This window comes from Lynx canadensis, chromosome C1, assembly GCF_007474595.2.
Source record: "Lynx canadensis isolate LIC74 chromosome C1, mLynCan4.pri.v2, whole genome shotgun sequence".
NCBI lineage: Eukaryota > Metazoa > Chordata > Mammalia > Carnivora > Felidae > Lynx > Lynx canadensis.
In genome coordinates, this window is record NC_044310.1 from 8326365 (window position 1) to 8342419 (window position 16055).

At 58.5% G+C, this 16055-nt stretch overlaps 2 protein-coding genes across 4 annotated transcripts; one reads left to right on the forward strand and one right to left on the reverse strand.

Annotated features, from left to right (window-relative positions):
• Positions 1-4314: 4314 nt before the first annotated feature.
• On the reverse strand, positions 4315-10303 carry FBXO2 (F-box protein 2). Its single transcript, XM_030326775.1, has 6 exons — positions 10213-10303; positions 6571-6942; positions 6006-6135; positions 5829-5924; positions 5179-5314; positions 4315-4937 (listed from the first exon to the last, which is right to left on the reverse strand). Exons 1-6 carry the CDS (start codon positions 10232-10234, stop codon positions 4803-4805), a joined length of 891 nt encoding a protein of 296 aa, XP_030182635.1. The 5' UTR covers positions 10235-10303; the 3' UTR covers positions 4315-4802.
• A 487-nt stretch (positions 10304-10790) lies between these two features.
• Positions 10791-16052, forward strand: FBXO44 (F-box protein 44). Of its 3 annotated transcripts, none has more exons than XM_030326776.1 (6): positions 10791-10860; positions 11774-12062; positions 13513-13639; positions 13791-13886; positions 13997-14132; positions 14923-16052. In XM_030326776.1, the coding sequence occupies exons 2-6, from the start codon at positions 11798-11800 to the stop codon at positions 15064-15066; spliced, it is 768 nt and encodes a 255-aa protein (XP_030182636.1). In that variant the 5' UTR covers positions 10791-10860; positions 11774-11797; the 3' UTR covers positions 15067-16052. The 3 variants fall into 3 exon arrangements, with proteins under 3 accessions (XP_030182636.1, XP_030182638.1, XP_030182639.1); XM_030326778.1 differs by having other exon boundaries at positions 13513-13610; XM_030326779.1 differs by lacking the exon at positions 13791-13886 and having other exon boundaries at positions 13513-13610.
• The last annotated feature ends 3 nt before the right edge of the window (positions 16053-16055 follow it).

Below are 16055 nucleotides of genomic sequence, written 5' to 3' on the forward strand. Positions count from 1 at the left end.
TGTTCACTGCAGGCGAGGGACCGTGAGGAAAGCCCGGGGCTCTGCCAAGCTCGGGATGAACTGGGGCAGCAGGTGGGAGAGTTGAGGGGGGAGGTCTAGGCCCTGAGACCTATTTGGGGCTGGATTCCCGAAGACCTCCAGCCCTTCCTAGTCTTACAGGACTCAAGCCTCAGAAGACCCAGCCTCCTAAATGTTTCTCAGGGGCCTCTGGCATAAGAGCAGCCCCAAGCAGACCCTCGGCCCAAGACTCAACCCCAGGCAAGAAATCCAATCCAGCTGTGGATTCAAATCCTGCCTGCCGATGCCCCTTCCTCTGCAGAGAACCCGGCAGAAGCCCTCCCTGGGAACTCCCTTGACAATGCTGACACCTAGTGATGCTCAGAGGAACTGGTCCTTCCTTCCCTCCTCCCTATACAACCGCTCCTAAACGTACCATGCACACAAAAATCCAGGTTTAGAAACAAAATAAATCAGATAGGGGAAGGAGAACTTTTTCCCATGGCAAAAATTACTGAACAAAGAGCTCTACCAAGAAATCTAAAAGAAAAGTCACTTTACCTACCTCAACCCCTTAACCAAAATGGCCCAGAAACACTTAGGATCCCCTCCTTCTGTCTGGGGCAACCAAGAGTATGCTTAGAAGGCCTGGAGCCCCACCGTCCTTGTCACCACTGTTTCCACTCTTCCTCGCCTCAAAGCCCCTAGCTCCTGCCATTGCTCTGTCCCCCGGCACGTGCCCATCTTTGACCCTGTGCCGTAGCGAACCGGATTTCCAACCTGGAGAGCCACAACTGTTTACTCACTGTGTGTCCCTGAGCAAGTTGCCCAACATCTCAGAGTCTAAACTCTTTCATCTATAAAATGGAAGGGTCTGTGTCTACCAGAGAGGGCCACTGAGCAGAATTAAATGAGCCTGTGCGCTTAGCGCGGGAATTGACTCCCACCAGGTCCCAATGGGTGCTTGTTATCATGCCCAGCATTGTTGTTATCAGCATCCTGGTTATCCTGTTACTCTCGGGAAATGTGGTTTCCTCACCTGGGCTGTAAGCTGCTCATGTCTAACTCCCCATTCTCAGGTCCTACTGGATACAGCAAAGGTTTTTCCTTAAAGCATTTAAACCTCATGTGTCAGAGCACACAGTAGGGTGTTCAGGAAACTCTCAGAATTGCCTGCCTACATCTCCAATCTCATGTCAAACAGCTTCCCTGCTTGCTCGCTGAGCTCCAGACTTTCTAACCTGTAAATGAGTTCATTCCCACCTCAGGGCCTTTGCACGTACTGCTCCTACAATGCTCTTCCGCCAGATATCAGCATGGCTGGTCTCTCCTCATCCTTCCAATGTCCCTTCCTCAAAGAGGTCCTCCCTGATCGCGTGACTACCCTCAGTTTGTAGTTTGTTTACTTCACGTAGAAGTCAAGTGCCTAAGTGGCTGAGGAGAATTCCGTTTCCACCATGTATTAGCTGTACGGCCTCAGGCAAATTGCTTAACCTCCCCGTGCTTCCGTTTTCTCATCTATAAAAATAGAAGTAATAATATTCCCACTCCATACGGTTATTTTAATGAATCAATCTATACAAAGCTCTCAAAGTATTGCCTGGTATGCATATTAAGTGCTCGATCATGTTAGTAATTACCTTATTCATTTATATAGTTGCTTGTATTTAAGTTTTTCTGCTTAGACCGTATATTCCAGGGGGCAGAGTCCTCGTCTGTTTTTGCCCTGCCTGGAAGATAGTAGGTGCTCAATAAGCACTGATTGAGTGGAAAGGACCTTCAGGAACATGTGCCTCTCTCTCTCCTTAGCCAATGTTCAGGTGCCATTGAGTCATGTGGCTAATCTGTCTGCTATCTACACTCCCCACGGTCCAGAGATGGCCCTGAGGCACCCCTTGCTGGACAGCATAAGCTTTTCCCCTTGAAACCTTCCCCTGAAGGTTTTCCCCTCCCTTGAAGCTGGTATCTGCAGTCCTAGAATCAATGTTGGAGGGGAGCGGGCAGGTAAGGACAATAAAACTGAGGGGTTAAGCGCACACTCTTTGAAGCCCGTGGCACCTTAGTTGAAACTTGTGCTTCTCCAGTGAAGTCCGTGTATCATCAGCGAAGTCTGGGCTCTTCAGTATCCTCGTGTCCAACAGGAGTAAGGATGCCCTCTCCCCCTTCCCCACGTCCGACTGGGCACGGGGATGTAGTGACAGGACGTGCCCTGTGCACACTGAGTACACAGTGCCCTGTGCAAAGCTCACTGTGCTTTTCTGGCCCGTCCCCCGCTCCCGAAGCATCAGCTCATTGGTGACTCAGGAACTGCTGTCTGCTGAATTCCACCAGTGTATCCGACTGTCCCTCTAGTGACTGTCCCTCAGGGACAGTGGGTCTGGAGCACTCCATTATCTGAGCCCCTCAGGTCTCCTCTGGGGGTCTCATCTCTGGGGCCCCAGGGCAGAGAATCTGGTCTCTGGGCTTCTGGCTCCCTCCTCTGAGTGCAGAGAATTGACTACAGATGGCCTCGCTGGCCTCGCTGGCCTCGCCCCCTCCTACCCATCCCACCCCCGCCTCCGTGGCTGCTCTGTCTTCTCCACCACAGCCCTAGAGGCTGTTTCTCTGTGCCCTCTCCTGCCTCACTCCCCATTTGTTCCCAGCCCTCAACAGTGGCCTTGGCTTTGGCCGCTGGCCACATACACTGCCAATCCTAGATCACCAGCCCAGAGCCCCAGACCCTTCACGGGCCTCTCTTCCGAATGTCCCCAGCTCCCACCTGCGGCACCTTCCATGCCCCCACACCCCGGCCCTGGCATCCAGTCCTCACAGGCACCGGCACAACGCCTGCCTCTCGTGCTCACCGCACCTCCCTCCAGCCTCCTCGCGTAGCCCCAGCACGGGCCCAGTCCTCCCCCAGCTCATCCTCACGGGGATCCCCGCGTGCCCATCCTAGCCCATCGCCCCAGAGCACCACCGCCTGTGCACCTTCACGTACACCTGGAAGCTCAAGGGGTGAGCCTCTTCCTTTATGGCATCCATCAAACTCATCAAGGCATCACGCCCCCTGACTGGAAACTCAGGCAGGTGTGAACAGTGCCCTCCCCCACCGGACTGTGACATCCCCTAGAAAGGACTGAGGGTGCCCGTGGGGCAGGGGCTGTGCCTCCACCTTCAGACTGGGGAGTTCTCGAGATCAGCGTTTTGTCTCCCCTGTCAGACTGAGGATGCCCCCAGAGCTGAGACGACTGGAGGCGCCCCAGGACCCCAGGATGCCCCCTCTTCCTGGGACAAGAAGTATCTTCCTCACCTCTGGAATCTCAGGGCCCTGCACAGAGCCGGGCCCCGGGGACTGGGGCTTCAGGATTGGGGAGTGAAGGAACGAACCAGTGACCAGGCCCAGGCAGGCCCCAGCTGAAAGCTGCAATCCCACCTGACCAGCAGGTGGCAGCAGGGATCAGAATCAAAGGAAAGCTGGGAGTGGGGGGGCAGGGCGGGCACTGAGATTTTATTGGTCACCATTGCCTAGAGGAGAGAGGCCGTGGGGAGACCCTCATTCAGCCCCAGGACCAACACCTGAGAGTCCTGGGGAGGGGCTGGGTTTGAGAGCTGCTGGAGAGGCCAAAAAAGGGGCCTGGCACCACACCCTTGCCGCCTCAAACCAGGGCTAGAGCCAGCCTCCGGGCAGGGCTTAGAAAAATGACCAGAGGCTGGAGGGGGGGGGAGGGGGGCGGGGGCTGGGGGGCTCAGTCGGTTGAGCATCCAACTCCAGCTCAGGTCATGATCTCGCGGTTCGTGAATTCGAGCCCCTCGTCGGCTCACTGCTGTCAGCGTGGAGATTGCTTTGGATCCTCTGCCCCCTCTCTCTGCCCTTCCCTCACTGGCGCTCTCTCAAAAATAAATAAAACTTTTTTTTTTTTTTAAGAAAAAAAAAGAAAGAAAGAATATGACCAGAGACCAGATGCTGCTGTTCAATCCATCGCCAGGCCAGGGAGGACAGCATGAAGTGCGCCTGTACTGAAGAGGGACACCAAGCCTCTCCCCTAGCCACCCCCACCCCCAGCTCCCCGTCCCCACCAGGGCCACCGGCATCCATCCCTTGGGCCCCGGAGAATTCATGTGCTAAGGGAGAGGCTACCGCCACCCACCATCCTGGTCTCAGAAAGGAACAGGACGAGGACCAAGAGAGGACTGGAGGGCAACCCCCCCCACCCCCGCCGCCCCCGCCAGACACACACACACACACACACACACACACACACACACACACCCTGTTCTGGCCTCTGGGCAGCTTGGGTGTCAGTCAGGCGCCAGGCCCAGCTCCCCACTCCTTGGCCTCACAATCCCGGCCTTTGTCCAGCCGGCCCGGGCCTGGCTGGCTCTGTACCGGCCCAAGGGCCTCTGGAAACCAGAGCAGCTGGAGCCCCACCAAGTATTTTTCCAGGCTGGGCCAGGGGCCCCCAAGAGACAGAGAAGGATGCAAAGGGGGCGGTGTTCATTCATCCGTTTGTTCATTCATTCCTTCCTTGGACAAATATTTATTAGGTGCCCACTTTGTGGCAGGCACTGTACTAGGTGCAGGGGATTCAGCGGTGGGCCCGACCCAGGCCCATACCCTCACCCATCTTATTTTCTAGATGCACATATACGCCAGCAAAACTCCTCTTTCCCAGTGTGGGGGCTGGGCTGGGAGAATGGGGCAGGAGAGGAGTGTGTGGGGGTGGGGGTGAGGTGGGGGATGGGAAAAGTGAGGGGGCTACTGACTAAGGCCTATCTACCCCAGGCCTCTGCACCTCCAAGAGGGCTGAGGTTGGAGGAGGGGTCACTCAGGGCTCCACCCACACGCTGCTGTTGGTCACTCGGGCCCCGAACCAGCCCTTCCAGTAGACGGAGTCCTGACCCCCATGTTCGAAGCGGACAAAGCGGACACCGGGCCCATAGTCGGTGAAGGTGTGGGAGATCTGGGGGGTGGAGGTAGGAGGGTCCGGTTAGGGCCCTGACGCCTCCCCCAGCCACCCCACCCCAGCGCACTTTCCCAACCCCTGGCCCGCCCCCTTTCTGGGTGTCTCAGCCAGGGTCCCTCACCCACACCTCTCCGCCAAGTCTGCCTTACCGTGGCCACGCGTGCCATGGGCGGGGTTTCCATGAGCCCCGCCCTTCGCTCCCAGGCCCCGCCCCGCCCCCCGGAGCCTCCAGGCTCACCTGGATCCAGCCGTCGTCGCTGTCTGGGGGCACCGCCACCTGCCCGCTGCTGAACTCGGCCAGCACGTCCTCGTGCTCCGACAGCAGCTTCACCGTGAGCTCGTACAGGCAGCCGGCGTCCCTGCGGCCCGAGTACCTGCCCCGAGGGACAGAGCGAGGGCCCGGGGAACCCTGCTGAGCCGGTACTGCGGGGGGGGGGGGGGGGGGGGGGGGGGGGGGGGGCCGTGCCTGCTACCGAAGTTCTCATTTCCGCCCAACCCCGCCGGCCGGTACTACTAAGGTCCCCGTCTTACAGATAAGGAAGCTGAGGCCAGAGAGAGCGTGGACTCGCCCAAGGTCCTTAAACCCCAGAGACTACACCCCACGTCGGCCAGACCCACCCCTGGGGCTGAAGCCAGCCCACAGTGACAAGTTTTGTTTTTTTAATTGCCCACCTTTGAAAGTCAGGAGGAGAGGTGGGTTTCCACCTTCTCCCGAAAACCCCGTGGCCCATGTAGCCACAACCAGTAGAGTTGGGAGGCCCCGGCCCCTGGGGCAGGGCAGCGGCTCCAGGTTGCCCCCCCCCAACACACACACACACCCCTGCTCCCTCCCTCACCCCTCCCCCTTCCCCTCCCTACCGTCCCGGCCCCACCCCCAAGGCCGCTCACCAGTCCTTCACCACGATGGCCGGCTGAGCGGTGTCCAGCAGCTCCTCCCAGTAGCCCTCAGCCTGCAGGTCAACGACCTGCGCTTTGCGACACCACCTGGGGAACTGGAGTTAGGAGGGAGTGGAGACCCCTCCCCCCACCCCCACCCCCCGTGCCCTCCATCCCCCTTCTCCTTACTCAAAGGAGGAGGCGAAGTACTTCTTGACGCTCTCGTCGTGGATGAATTCCACCCCACAGTCTCCGGGCAGGTCCTCCACCCTCCAGCCGTCCCCTCCGTGCTCCACGTCGCACCAGCCCTCCAGGTCCTCTGTAAGAGCACGACAGCCCCACCCTGGTCACCCACTCCCACTCCCTGCTGAGGGTGTGGCCGGGCTGGTTCCCGCGCCATCGGTTTCGGGGCAGGGGAACGTGGTCTTTAACGGGGGGGGGGGGGGGGGGGAGGCAGGTGATGCGAGGGGTTGGAACGGGAGGAATTTCCTGTTCGTCCCCAGATTCTCTCTCCCTCCTGGGAGGGTCCTCCGCGGGGCCCGTCTTGCCTCAGATCGTGAGGGTGGAAGGACCTGGAAAAGGGACCCCCAGAGAGCAGGCGGCCCCAGGGGCCAATAATATGCACAGGATTCTTGTGGGGGCTGCCCCGCGGGGCGTCGTGCCGGGGCTTTATCCCATTTAGCCCTCCAAGCAGGCTGGCGTTGCTCCGGCCCCTTTTGCAGCAGGGAAAGCTGAGCTCCCCGGGGCCCCTCACCTGCCCCGCACGGGTTGCGCAGAAGGTTGCGCCGCCGCTTGCTCAGGAAGTAAAACTGCTGCCAGTGGTCGCGCTCGTCCTCGGCGCCGCCCTCGGGCACCAGCCCCTCCTGCTGACACTTGAGCAGCCAGAGGGGGGCGCCGTCCACCAGCTCCTTCCAGCGCAGGCACACCAGGCGGCAGGCCTGCACCAGCTCGGCGGCCGGCAGCTCGGCCAGCACGCGCAGCAGCAGCGGCTCGGGCAGCTCCTCCAGGTACGCCGCCGCCTCCTCCTCCTCCTCCTCGGGCCGCTCCTCCCCGGCGCTCGCCTCCTCCGCGCCGGCTTCCTCCTGCTGCCCCTCCGGGCTCACCTCCTCCGGCTGGCCCAAGCTCTCTGCAGGCGGGGGGAGGGGAGGGGAGGGGAGGGGGGACAGGGGCTGTGACTCTGCTCAGAATATCCCCCTCCAAGCTTCAGAACCCCGACGAGTCGAGTATCTGCCCCTCACCCACCCTCGGATGATCCGAAACCGGGGGCCGAGGCTCTGTGGCCAGAGACCGGCGCCCAGTGGAGGAGACCCCAGGGGGCTAGGGCCGCAGACCAGCGCCCAGTCGGAAGAGTTTCCTGGCAGGGCCAGTAAACCCGAGCGGTTAACAGCAACTGATAATCTGATTGTAAGGGCACCCATCTAATTGCACAAACTTGACTTCATCCACTCCTTTATCCTTACAACGGCGCCCTGAGATCCCTGCCTCCCCTCACCTCCTCTGGGGACGGCTCCCGGACTTCCCACCATGAAATCTTCTAGCCGTGGAGTTCCTGTCCCTCCTAGCGCTTGTCTTAGGGTGTGTTGGTTTGTAAACACCTCCCTCAGGACTAGAGTGAGTGCAAGAAGGCAGGAACTGGGTCTGGGACACTCACTGCTTCACCCCAGTGCCTGGCGTCTCGATCCCTCCCTGGCACACTGTCAGCAGCTAATGTTTACTGGGCATTTAGCAAGAGCGACACATTGTCCTCAGCGTTTTTATTTATTCTAAATCCTTGCAGCATCTCTCTGAGGTTGCTCCTCCTGCTGTCGCTATGTCATTGATAAAGAAACTGAGGCAATAGTGAGGTGAAACCACTCAGGATCACACAGCAAATGACTGGTTGAAGCCTGGGTTCAAATCCAGGCTCAAAAAAAAAAAAAAAATGCCCTCAATAAAATAGTTTGTTGACTTTGGAGGCGCCATATGACTTTGATTTTGACTCGCCAAAGTTTATGCTGCTAGTATTAGGACAGGGACATGGGGATCTGAGGCCTGAAGGGAAAGGGGAACAGGGATCGTAATCCCCTGCTGGCCACAGCAGTATGACGTGGGGGCTCATTAAAAGAGAGCAGGTAGGGGCGCCTGGGTGGCCCAGTCGATCGAGTGCCCAACTCTTGGTTTCAGCTCAAGTCATGATCCTGGGGTCCTGGGATCGAGCCCCACCCCAGGCTCTGCACTCAGCATGGAGCCTGCTTGGGATTCATTCTCTCTCTCTCACTCTCTCTCTCTCTCTCTCTCTCTCTCTCTCCCCCTCTGCCCCTCTCCCCTGCTGGGGCTCTCTCTCTCTCTCTCTCAAATAAAATAGACAGCAGGTATATCAAACAGGGAGATGTAACAAGTGCTCAAGAAAGGAAGGTCTTTTCACTCCCTCATCCTATCCCTGGACCTCAGTTTCCTCATCTATAAAATGGGAGTAATCATTGTGCCAGGCCATTCGAACAGTGCTGATGTTCCAATCCCCTGGGGAGGGGGCAAGAGCATTCTAAAGTATAAGGAGGTGGACAGACGTCAGGAGCTTCAGGCTGGACTATCTCCTGGAACCCAGCCAGCCTCAGCTGGGCCATCAAAACCTTGAGTAAGCAGATACTGAGTGCACAGTATCTCTGGAGGAGGAAGACACGGTGGTGAGGGGCTGGGACCACTCTGGGTGATGGGGGCGGGGGGGGGGAGACTAGTGCTCTCAGATCTAGGATGGGGGGTTCCTAAGGGCTAGAGCCTGGAAAGCCCAGGCAGTGGTAGAAACAGGCTGAACAGGGGGAGGGGGGAGAACAGGCAGGGCCTAGACCCAAGTCTGGGTGTTGCCGGGACCCCAGCCTGCCAGGCTTTACCGCCCCTCCTCACATGTAGCATATTCTCCCCCGTCCCACAGTCAGGCCCTTGAGAGCTGAACCAGGGTTTACCTCTTCTTCAGAGCCCAGAGCACACAGTCAGTCCTCCGCAAATCTTATTTAGTGAATCTTACTGAGCACAACGCTTTCCTTCATTATTAGCTGCATTGTTGGGGGGAGGGGGAGGGCACATCTTTATGATGCGGGGGTTTACCCTTTCTTTTTTGCAGAGAGGAAACTGAGGCCCAGTTTCCTAGCTTCTCCCAAGTCACACGAAAGAACAATGGGCAGACAGAAAGGAAAATGCCAGGCCCTGAAGCTGCATCACCTGCCTGTTCTGCTGCCCACAGCTCTCTGGGGAGCCAGCCCCAGTGTCCTCACCTCTCCAGCCCTCCCCCTGCCCTGCCCTGGCCCTGGTGGACACCTGATGCTCCCCCGAAAGGTGCACCTTGCCCAGTCCCCTCTTCTGGCCCCAGGCCTGGCACTCCAGGCCCCAGATCTAATTACAGCCCCCCCCCAACCCCTTTCCAGTACACACAACTCCCCACATTGTTGCTGTCGGAAAGTTATCTGGCCCCTAGAAGCTGCCTCCCAGGCTGATTCACTCACCTGCACTGGGCCCTGGAGTCCAGGGAATAGCTGAGCCCTGGGAAAAAGCAGGAGCCCATTCTGGGGCCCTATAGAGGGCGTGGCAAGGGGGTCACGGATTGGGAGCAGGGGCTGAAGGAGCTGGGAGTTTCAGGGCTGGGGAGAGAGGGGCTTGGTTACCGGAGCGTGCATCAGTGTTTCCTGTTGACTCCTCCAGGAAGGCCCACTCTCAGATGGGCCTGCTGGGACCGGGGTGGGGAAATCTGCAGGCAGGTTTTGTTCCCACCCTGACTCAGCAGGCAACCCCTACAGGCCCAGCAGGGAATTCGAGGGATGGGGAGAGGGGGGTCTTTGGTGCCAGGCAAGATGACTGGGCAGTCTCAGAGGGCTCTGAGCTGTGCCCCAACTCTCCCTCACCGCTGGCCTGATCCCCACTGGGCAACCGGCCACCCAGTTGAAGAGCAGCCCCTCCAGACAAGGGAGCCAAGGAGGAAGGCAGGGATGGGGTGAGGAGAAGCCGGTAACCCCAAGAAAGCCGTAGGGTACACGCAGTTCAAGGGCCAGAGCTGGCAAATGAAAGAAGTTGATGGGGGCGGAAAAAAAGCTTGCAGCCTCCGGCGTCCCAGATGTGTCCCAGGCCCGGACCCAACAGACCCTCAGGAAGCTGAGAGGCGAGAATGTGGGATTACCCCTACACTATTCCCCCCGGTAAATAGGACCCAGGAGTCCTCCCTCCCTGCCTGTCACCTCTGGAGGCCTCCAGCCACAGGGCTGTGCTCTTTTAAAACTGTTTCAAGGGCTTTGCGTGGGTGAAAGTTTGCCGCGCTCGGTCTCCGGGACCCCCTCGCTTTCTGATGCCCCCTCTCCGTAGCATTCGCTCGCCCGCCTGCCTCGGTCTCCCCTCCCGGGCCGAGCGAGTGGATCCGGGTGGCAGCGGCTACCTGGTTCACCGTCTCCGTCCATCGCTGCGGAGGGCGGTCTGGAGAGGAGGAGGAGCCGGAGCGCTGCGGGGCTGCGGGGCTGCCCGAGTCCCGCGGCGGCAGCGGCGGCGAGTCCAGGCGCTGCCCGCGTCTAGGTCGGGTCCCGGCTGGCCGCGCCTCTTAAAGGCCCCCGCCTCCGCCCCCGCCCCGCCTTTGGCCCGGAGCCGGGACGCCCCGCAGTCTGGAGCGGTCGGCCCCAGGCCTGAGGCTACCGGTTCCAGGCGGACCCAGGAGGCAGGGAAAGGTCGGGAGTCGGGTTTTTTAATGAGAATGGGGATCCGATTTGGGGTGTCTCCCAGCTCCCTCCAGGGGTGGCTGCTGGGAGGAGGAGGCGAGGGGGAACCGCGAGTCTGGGTCATGCGGAGGGTGCGGGGCGCGCCGCCCTGGAGGAGGGAGGAGGGCGGAGGCCCCTCCCGGCGCCCCGCTCCAGGTAATTTTCCTACGTAGCGGTGGGGGGCGCGGCGCGGGGCGGGCAAAGGGGGCGGGGCCGGGGCGGGGCTGGGGCGGGGCCTGGCGGGCCGGGGCGGGGCCGTACGCGCTCGCTGCAGCCGGCGGAGGTCCGCTCAGCCCCGCGGCCCAGCGGGATCCGGCAGCGGCAGCTAAGCGAAGGTGACCCGGCGGGAGTGGGCGCGGGGAGCGCCGCGGCGGGGGCGCGGGCCGTCCGGGGCCGGGGGCCGGAGGGCGGGCGGGCGAGCAGGGCGATTTCCGGCCTCGCGGCAGTGCGCAGAGGGCGGCCCGGCGCGGACAAGGCCCAGGCCTCGGGGGCTGCGCGGCGCGGGCTCCAGCGGCGGCGCAAGAGGGAACCGGGAATCGATGCTCAGGGGTCCAAGCCCCAGCTTGGGATTGGGGCACTTTAAAGCCACAACGCAGGGTGGGAAGCGCGCGCGCCGGGGGTCGTGGGGCTGAAAGCCCAGCCGCGAGGATGGAGATGGGAGTGTTGGAAAGGCCTTTCTTTCCCCATCGCCCACCCCCTCTCCTGTCCCAGCTAGGGGGATCATTTACTCTGCGGCCTTAAGAAAGTCGCTTGAGCTCTTTAGACCTCCGTCAGACACCAGGATAATTATTCCCCCTGCCCCCAATCTCTCTCCCTCCTCCGTTGGAGGACTCGCTGGAGTGCTCTGCGGGACTGCGCATTGTTATTTACACTGTAAAGCCTTGCTTATTGGAAAAGGCCGGCTCTAGAATCAGAAGACTCTTTCCCTCCTCTGTCTATATGACCTTGGGCAGGTACTGGCACCCCTCTGGGCCTCCTTAGCGTCTTTTAGAGGCTGTCGTGTGGTGGCAGTAAAATCAGCTACCATTTATTGAGCATCTGTTGTGTCACGGCATTTGAACCCATTTTAGTACAGTTCCTGGTCCCATTTTTCAGAGGAGGAAACTGAGGCTCAGAGACGCTCAGTGAATTCCCTGAGACAGCAAATGGCAGAGCTGGGATGGGAACCTCCACCACCATGGGGCGTTGCAAATATTCTGTTCTGGGGAAAAGGGCCGGCTTTGAAGGGTAGCTTCTCAATAACCACAGGGGGTTGTCCAGAAGCCACAAGCCATGGCCGTGGGGAACATCAACGAGCTCCCTGAGAACATCCTGCTGGAGCTGTTCACGCACGTGCCCGCCCGCCAGCTGCTCCTGCGCTGTCGCCTGGTCTGCAGCCTCTGGCGAGACCTCATCGACCTGGTGACCCTCTGGAAGCGCAAGTGCCTGCGTGAGGGCTTCATCACCGAGGACTGGGACCAGCCTGTGGCCGACTGGAAGATCTTCTACTTCCTACGCAGCCTCCACAGGAATCTCCTACACAATCCATGTGCTGAAGGTGGGATGTAGGGTGGGTCTGGCCTGCCCCCAACACACACACACACACACACACGGCTGTGACAGCAGCTGACTTTCATTACGCATTTACTATGAACCAGGCACTTTGGATGGCTTAACTCCTTAATCCCACAATAATCCCAAGAGGTAGGTGCTGTTAATGCTCCCATTTTTCAGATGGGCAAACTGAGGCCAAGAGTGGCATTTTGCATTCCACTCTTAAGATTATTTCCCCAGTGAGGGACTGTTGACCAGTCAGGACTACTTGTGCCCAAGACACAAGACCAGGAAATCAGAGCCATAATTTGTTGGCCTGGATCCCAGACTCCAGGGCTAGGCATACTAGGACTGCCCCAGAATGCAAAGGGGACTTTATTCATGGGAGGATGAGAGATCCACTCTTCTTTCCAGCATATTACAACAACAGGTAAAACAAAATTTCTACATCACCTAGAGCTCTCTTTTTCTCTAACTGCATTGTAACTCATTGGCCAGGCACTGGGATGGGATGGGATGGGAACCTCATTTTCTAGTATATGACCAAATTCTGGAGCAAAATGACAACGAAATAACTCCAAGCTGTCCAGAGCTTTCAGATGCCTGCCTCACTTGACTCCCCAATGGCCATGACCATGGACCTTGGCACTCTATGGTCCATTAGCCACACCTGGCCCAGGAGCTGAAACTAGCTTTTGAGATTTTAAATGGTTATATATCAAAAAAATAAAAATAAAAATAAAGACTAATAGAGATAGTATGTAGCCCACAAAACCTAAACTCTTTTGGCCCTTGGCAGAAAAAGTTTGCCAGCTCTTGTTCTTAACTCCAGTTTACAGAGGACAAAACCAAGCCTCAGAGAGGGAAAGCAACATATCTAGGGTCACACAGCCTCATACTGGTAGAGCTGGGACTAGCTCCAGATCTGGCTGGCTCTGGCATCAGAGCGTTCTCCATCACAGAAGGGATCTGGTCACTCCCATGGTCGCATGTCTTGGGATTCCCAGTGGCAATCACTTGCCATGGTGCCTGGCACACAGGAAGCACCTAATACAAGACAGCTACTATTGGGGCGCCTGGGTGGCTCAGTCGGTTAAGCGTCCAACTTCGGCTCAGGTCATGATCTCACAGTTGGTGGGTTCGAGCCCCACGTTGGCCTCTGTGCTGACAGCTCGGAGCATGGAGCCTGCTTCAGATTCTGTGTCTCCCCCTCTCTCTTCCCCTTCCCCACTCCTGCTCTATTTCTGTCTCAAAAATAAATAAACATTAAAAAGAAATTTCTTAAGTAAAAAAAAGAAAAAAAAAGACAGCTACTATTGATCAACAGCATCCCACAGCGTGAGGCTTGAGGGTAGCTGCAGAGATCCAGGGAGCAGATCCAGGAGGAAGGGGCACTTGTGAGAAAGGGACCACTGAGGGGCTTCCCTATGACATGAGTTCTGCTTTCTGGCCAGAGGGCTTTGAATTCTGGAGCCTGGATGTGAATGGAGGCGATGAGTGGAAGGTGGAGAACCTCTCTGGAGACCAGAGGAAGGAATTCCCCAATGACCAGGTCAAGAAATACTTCGTGACTTCTTATTAGTAAGATCTGAGGCTGGGGAAGTCTTGGGGTGGGGGGAAGCCCAAGCCACTTCACCCAGGGATCTCCTGCCCCTGAGAGGGGCAGCCCTAACCCCCCAGTGCCCTAGTGCTGAGCCCCAGCCCCTCCCACCCCTCCGCCCACCCTCCCCAGCACCTGCCTCAAGTCCCAGGTGGTGGACCTCAAGGCCGAAGGGTATTGGGAGGAGCTGATGGACACCACACGGCCGGACATCGAGGTCAAGGACTGGTGAGTGCCTGGGGCGAGGGCCTGGGGGAGGGGGGCCTGCCACTCAGGCGCCCCGCCCCCACCCTGCCCCCCATCTCCGAGGCCCTGATGGGCCCTCCCTCTGCATGCAGGTTCGCAGCCAGGCCAGACTGCGGGTCCAAGTACCAGCTGTGTGTTCAGCTCCTGTCGTCAGCACATGCGCCGCTGGGGACCTTCCAGCCAGACCCGGCAACAATCCAGCAGAAGAGCGATGCCAAGTGGAGGGAGGTATGTGAACTGGGAAGAGGGCAGGTGGCATATTGCCCAAGGCTGAGACTGCAGTCAAACGGGCCTGGGTTCAGATCCCAGCTCTGCTGCTTCTCACCTGGGCACCAGCTGCTCGAGCTCGAAAAGACATCAGCGAAATGATGCTGGTAAAGCCGTGTTCGAAAAGGCTGGCGGGTTCTAGTTACTGATATCGGTTATTCCTACTATTTAGACCAGGGGGCAGCAGACACAAATATTTTAGGCTTCGCAGGCGTTGCTGTCTCCATCACCTCTACTCAACCCTTCAGCTGGGCCATTGCGTTGTGAAAGCAGCTATATAGACGTGGCTGTGTGCCAGTAAAACTTCATTTACAAAAACAGGCAGTGGGCCCCTAGGCCAGAGTTTGCCAATTGAGACAAGTGCTGTCCAGGAGAAATGGTCTATGTAACCAATAGCCACATGTGACTATCGAACACTTAATAAGAGCTAGTCCCTAGTGTGACTGAGGAATTACATTTTTAATCTTCTCTAGTTTTGATTAATTTTAACTGAAATAGCCACGCGTGTGCAGTGACGACCGTATTGGACCTCTTTCACCTTCCTTCAGTTGCTTTGAGCTGCGCTTAGGCAATCCTGTGGAGTGGACGGACCCAGGAGGACTCTGCTCCATTTTACGGATGAGGAAACTGAGGCAGAGAGGGGAAGGGGTCTGCCCAAAATCACAGAGTAGGACTAGAACTCAGTTCTGCTGACTGCTGGGCCAGCATGAAGACCTTGGCCCCTGACCTCTCTCCCTCCACCTGCCGCCAGGTCTCTCACACGTTCTCCAACTACCCACCCGGCGTCCGCTACATCTGGTTTCAGCACGGCGGCGTGGACACTCACTACTGGGCCGGCTGGTACGGCCCGAGGGTCACCAACAGCAGCATCACCATCGGGCCCCCACTGCCTTGACGCCCCCCAAGCCCTGATCCGCCAAACCCCGACTGGTAAACTGCTCTCGGAGAAGGGCTGGGTTAGGGAAGGGGAGGGGGGCCGGGCTCCCCCAGACCTCCTGGTTCATCCTTGCCCCTCAGTTGCCTATTTTGTGGAGCCTCACACGCCATGGGGGCCAGCGCTCTGCCCCAGGTCTCAGCCTGAGTGATGGCAGGGGAGGCCTGCGTGGGCTCCTTTAAGAGATGGGGCCCCTGAGGTTGGGGAGGTACAGGATGTTCTCCCAGGTTCCTCCGAGAGTGGTCTCCAAGCTCAGATGCCAAATCTAGATGCGTGTCTCCTACCTTCCCCTCCTGGGCCCTTTCTCCCTGTCTACACTGGGGGCCCTCAGAGCAAGGGCAGTCAAGACATCTGGCAAGCCTGTGCCTGGCCTAGTTCGTGCAGATGCTGGGAGGTGACCACATAGCTCAGGCAGATCTGGGAGCAGAAGAGGAGCTGTGCTGGCCTGTCTTCTGCCCCTCCCAAGCTCTTTGCTCTGCCCGCCAAGCTCAGGCCTGGCCTGAGATGGGCAGGCCCAAGATGGGTTGGGGTCCAGGCCAGGTCTGGACTGACCTCATTATCGATGAAGCCCGAGAAGTCAGAAGTCAGATGGGTATCAGGTGGAGGCAGGATCTCCAGAAGACCCCTGGAGTCCTGTGCATGGTAACCCAGGGCAGGTGGGGGGCAGGATTAGACCCTGATTCTAAAAGCCAGGACGTGTAAGCCCTGGATGAGATGAGTGGGAGGTTTTCAAGGACCACCCATCCACCTCCATGCCCAGATCACCTTCCCTGTGGCTTGGAAAACATCCCAGGCCCCTATCCCACCCCTGGAACTGCCGTTCCCAGAACACCCCCCCACCCCGCCTGCCCAACCTCACTCCTGCCTCTCCCTCCTGCTGGAAGGACAGCTGTGCTGTGATTCTGCTCCTGCTGCATGCAGCTAAATAAAAGGTGTTCCCAGCCCAACCT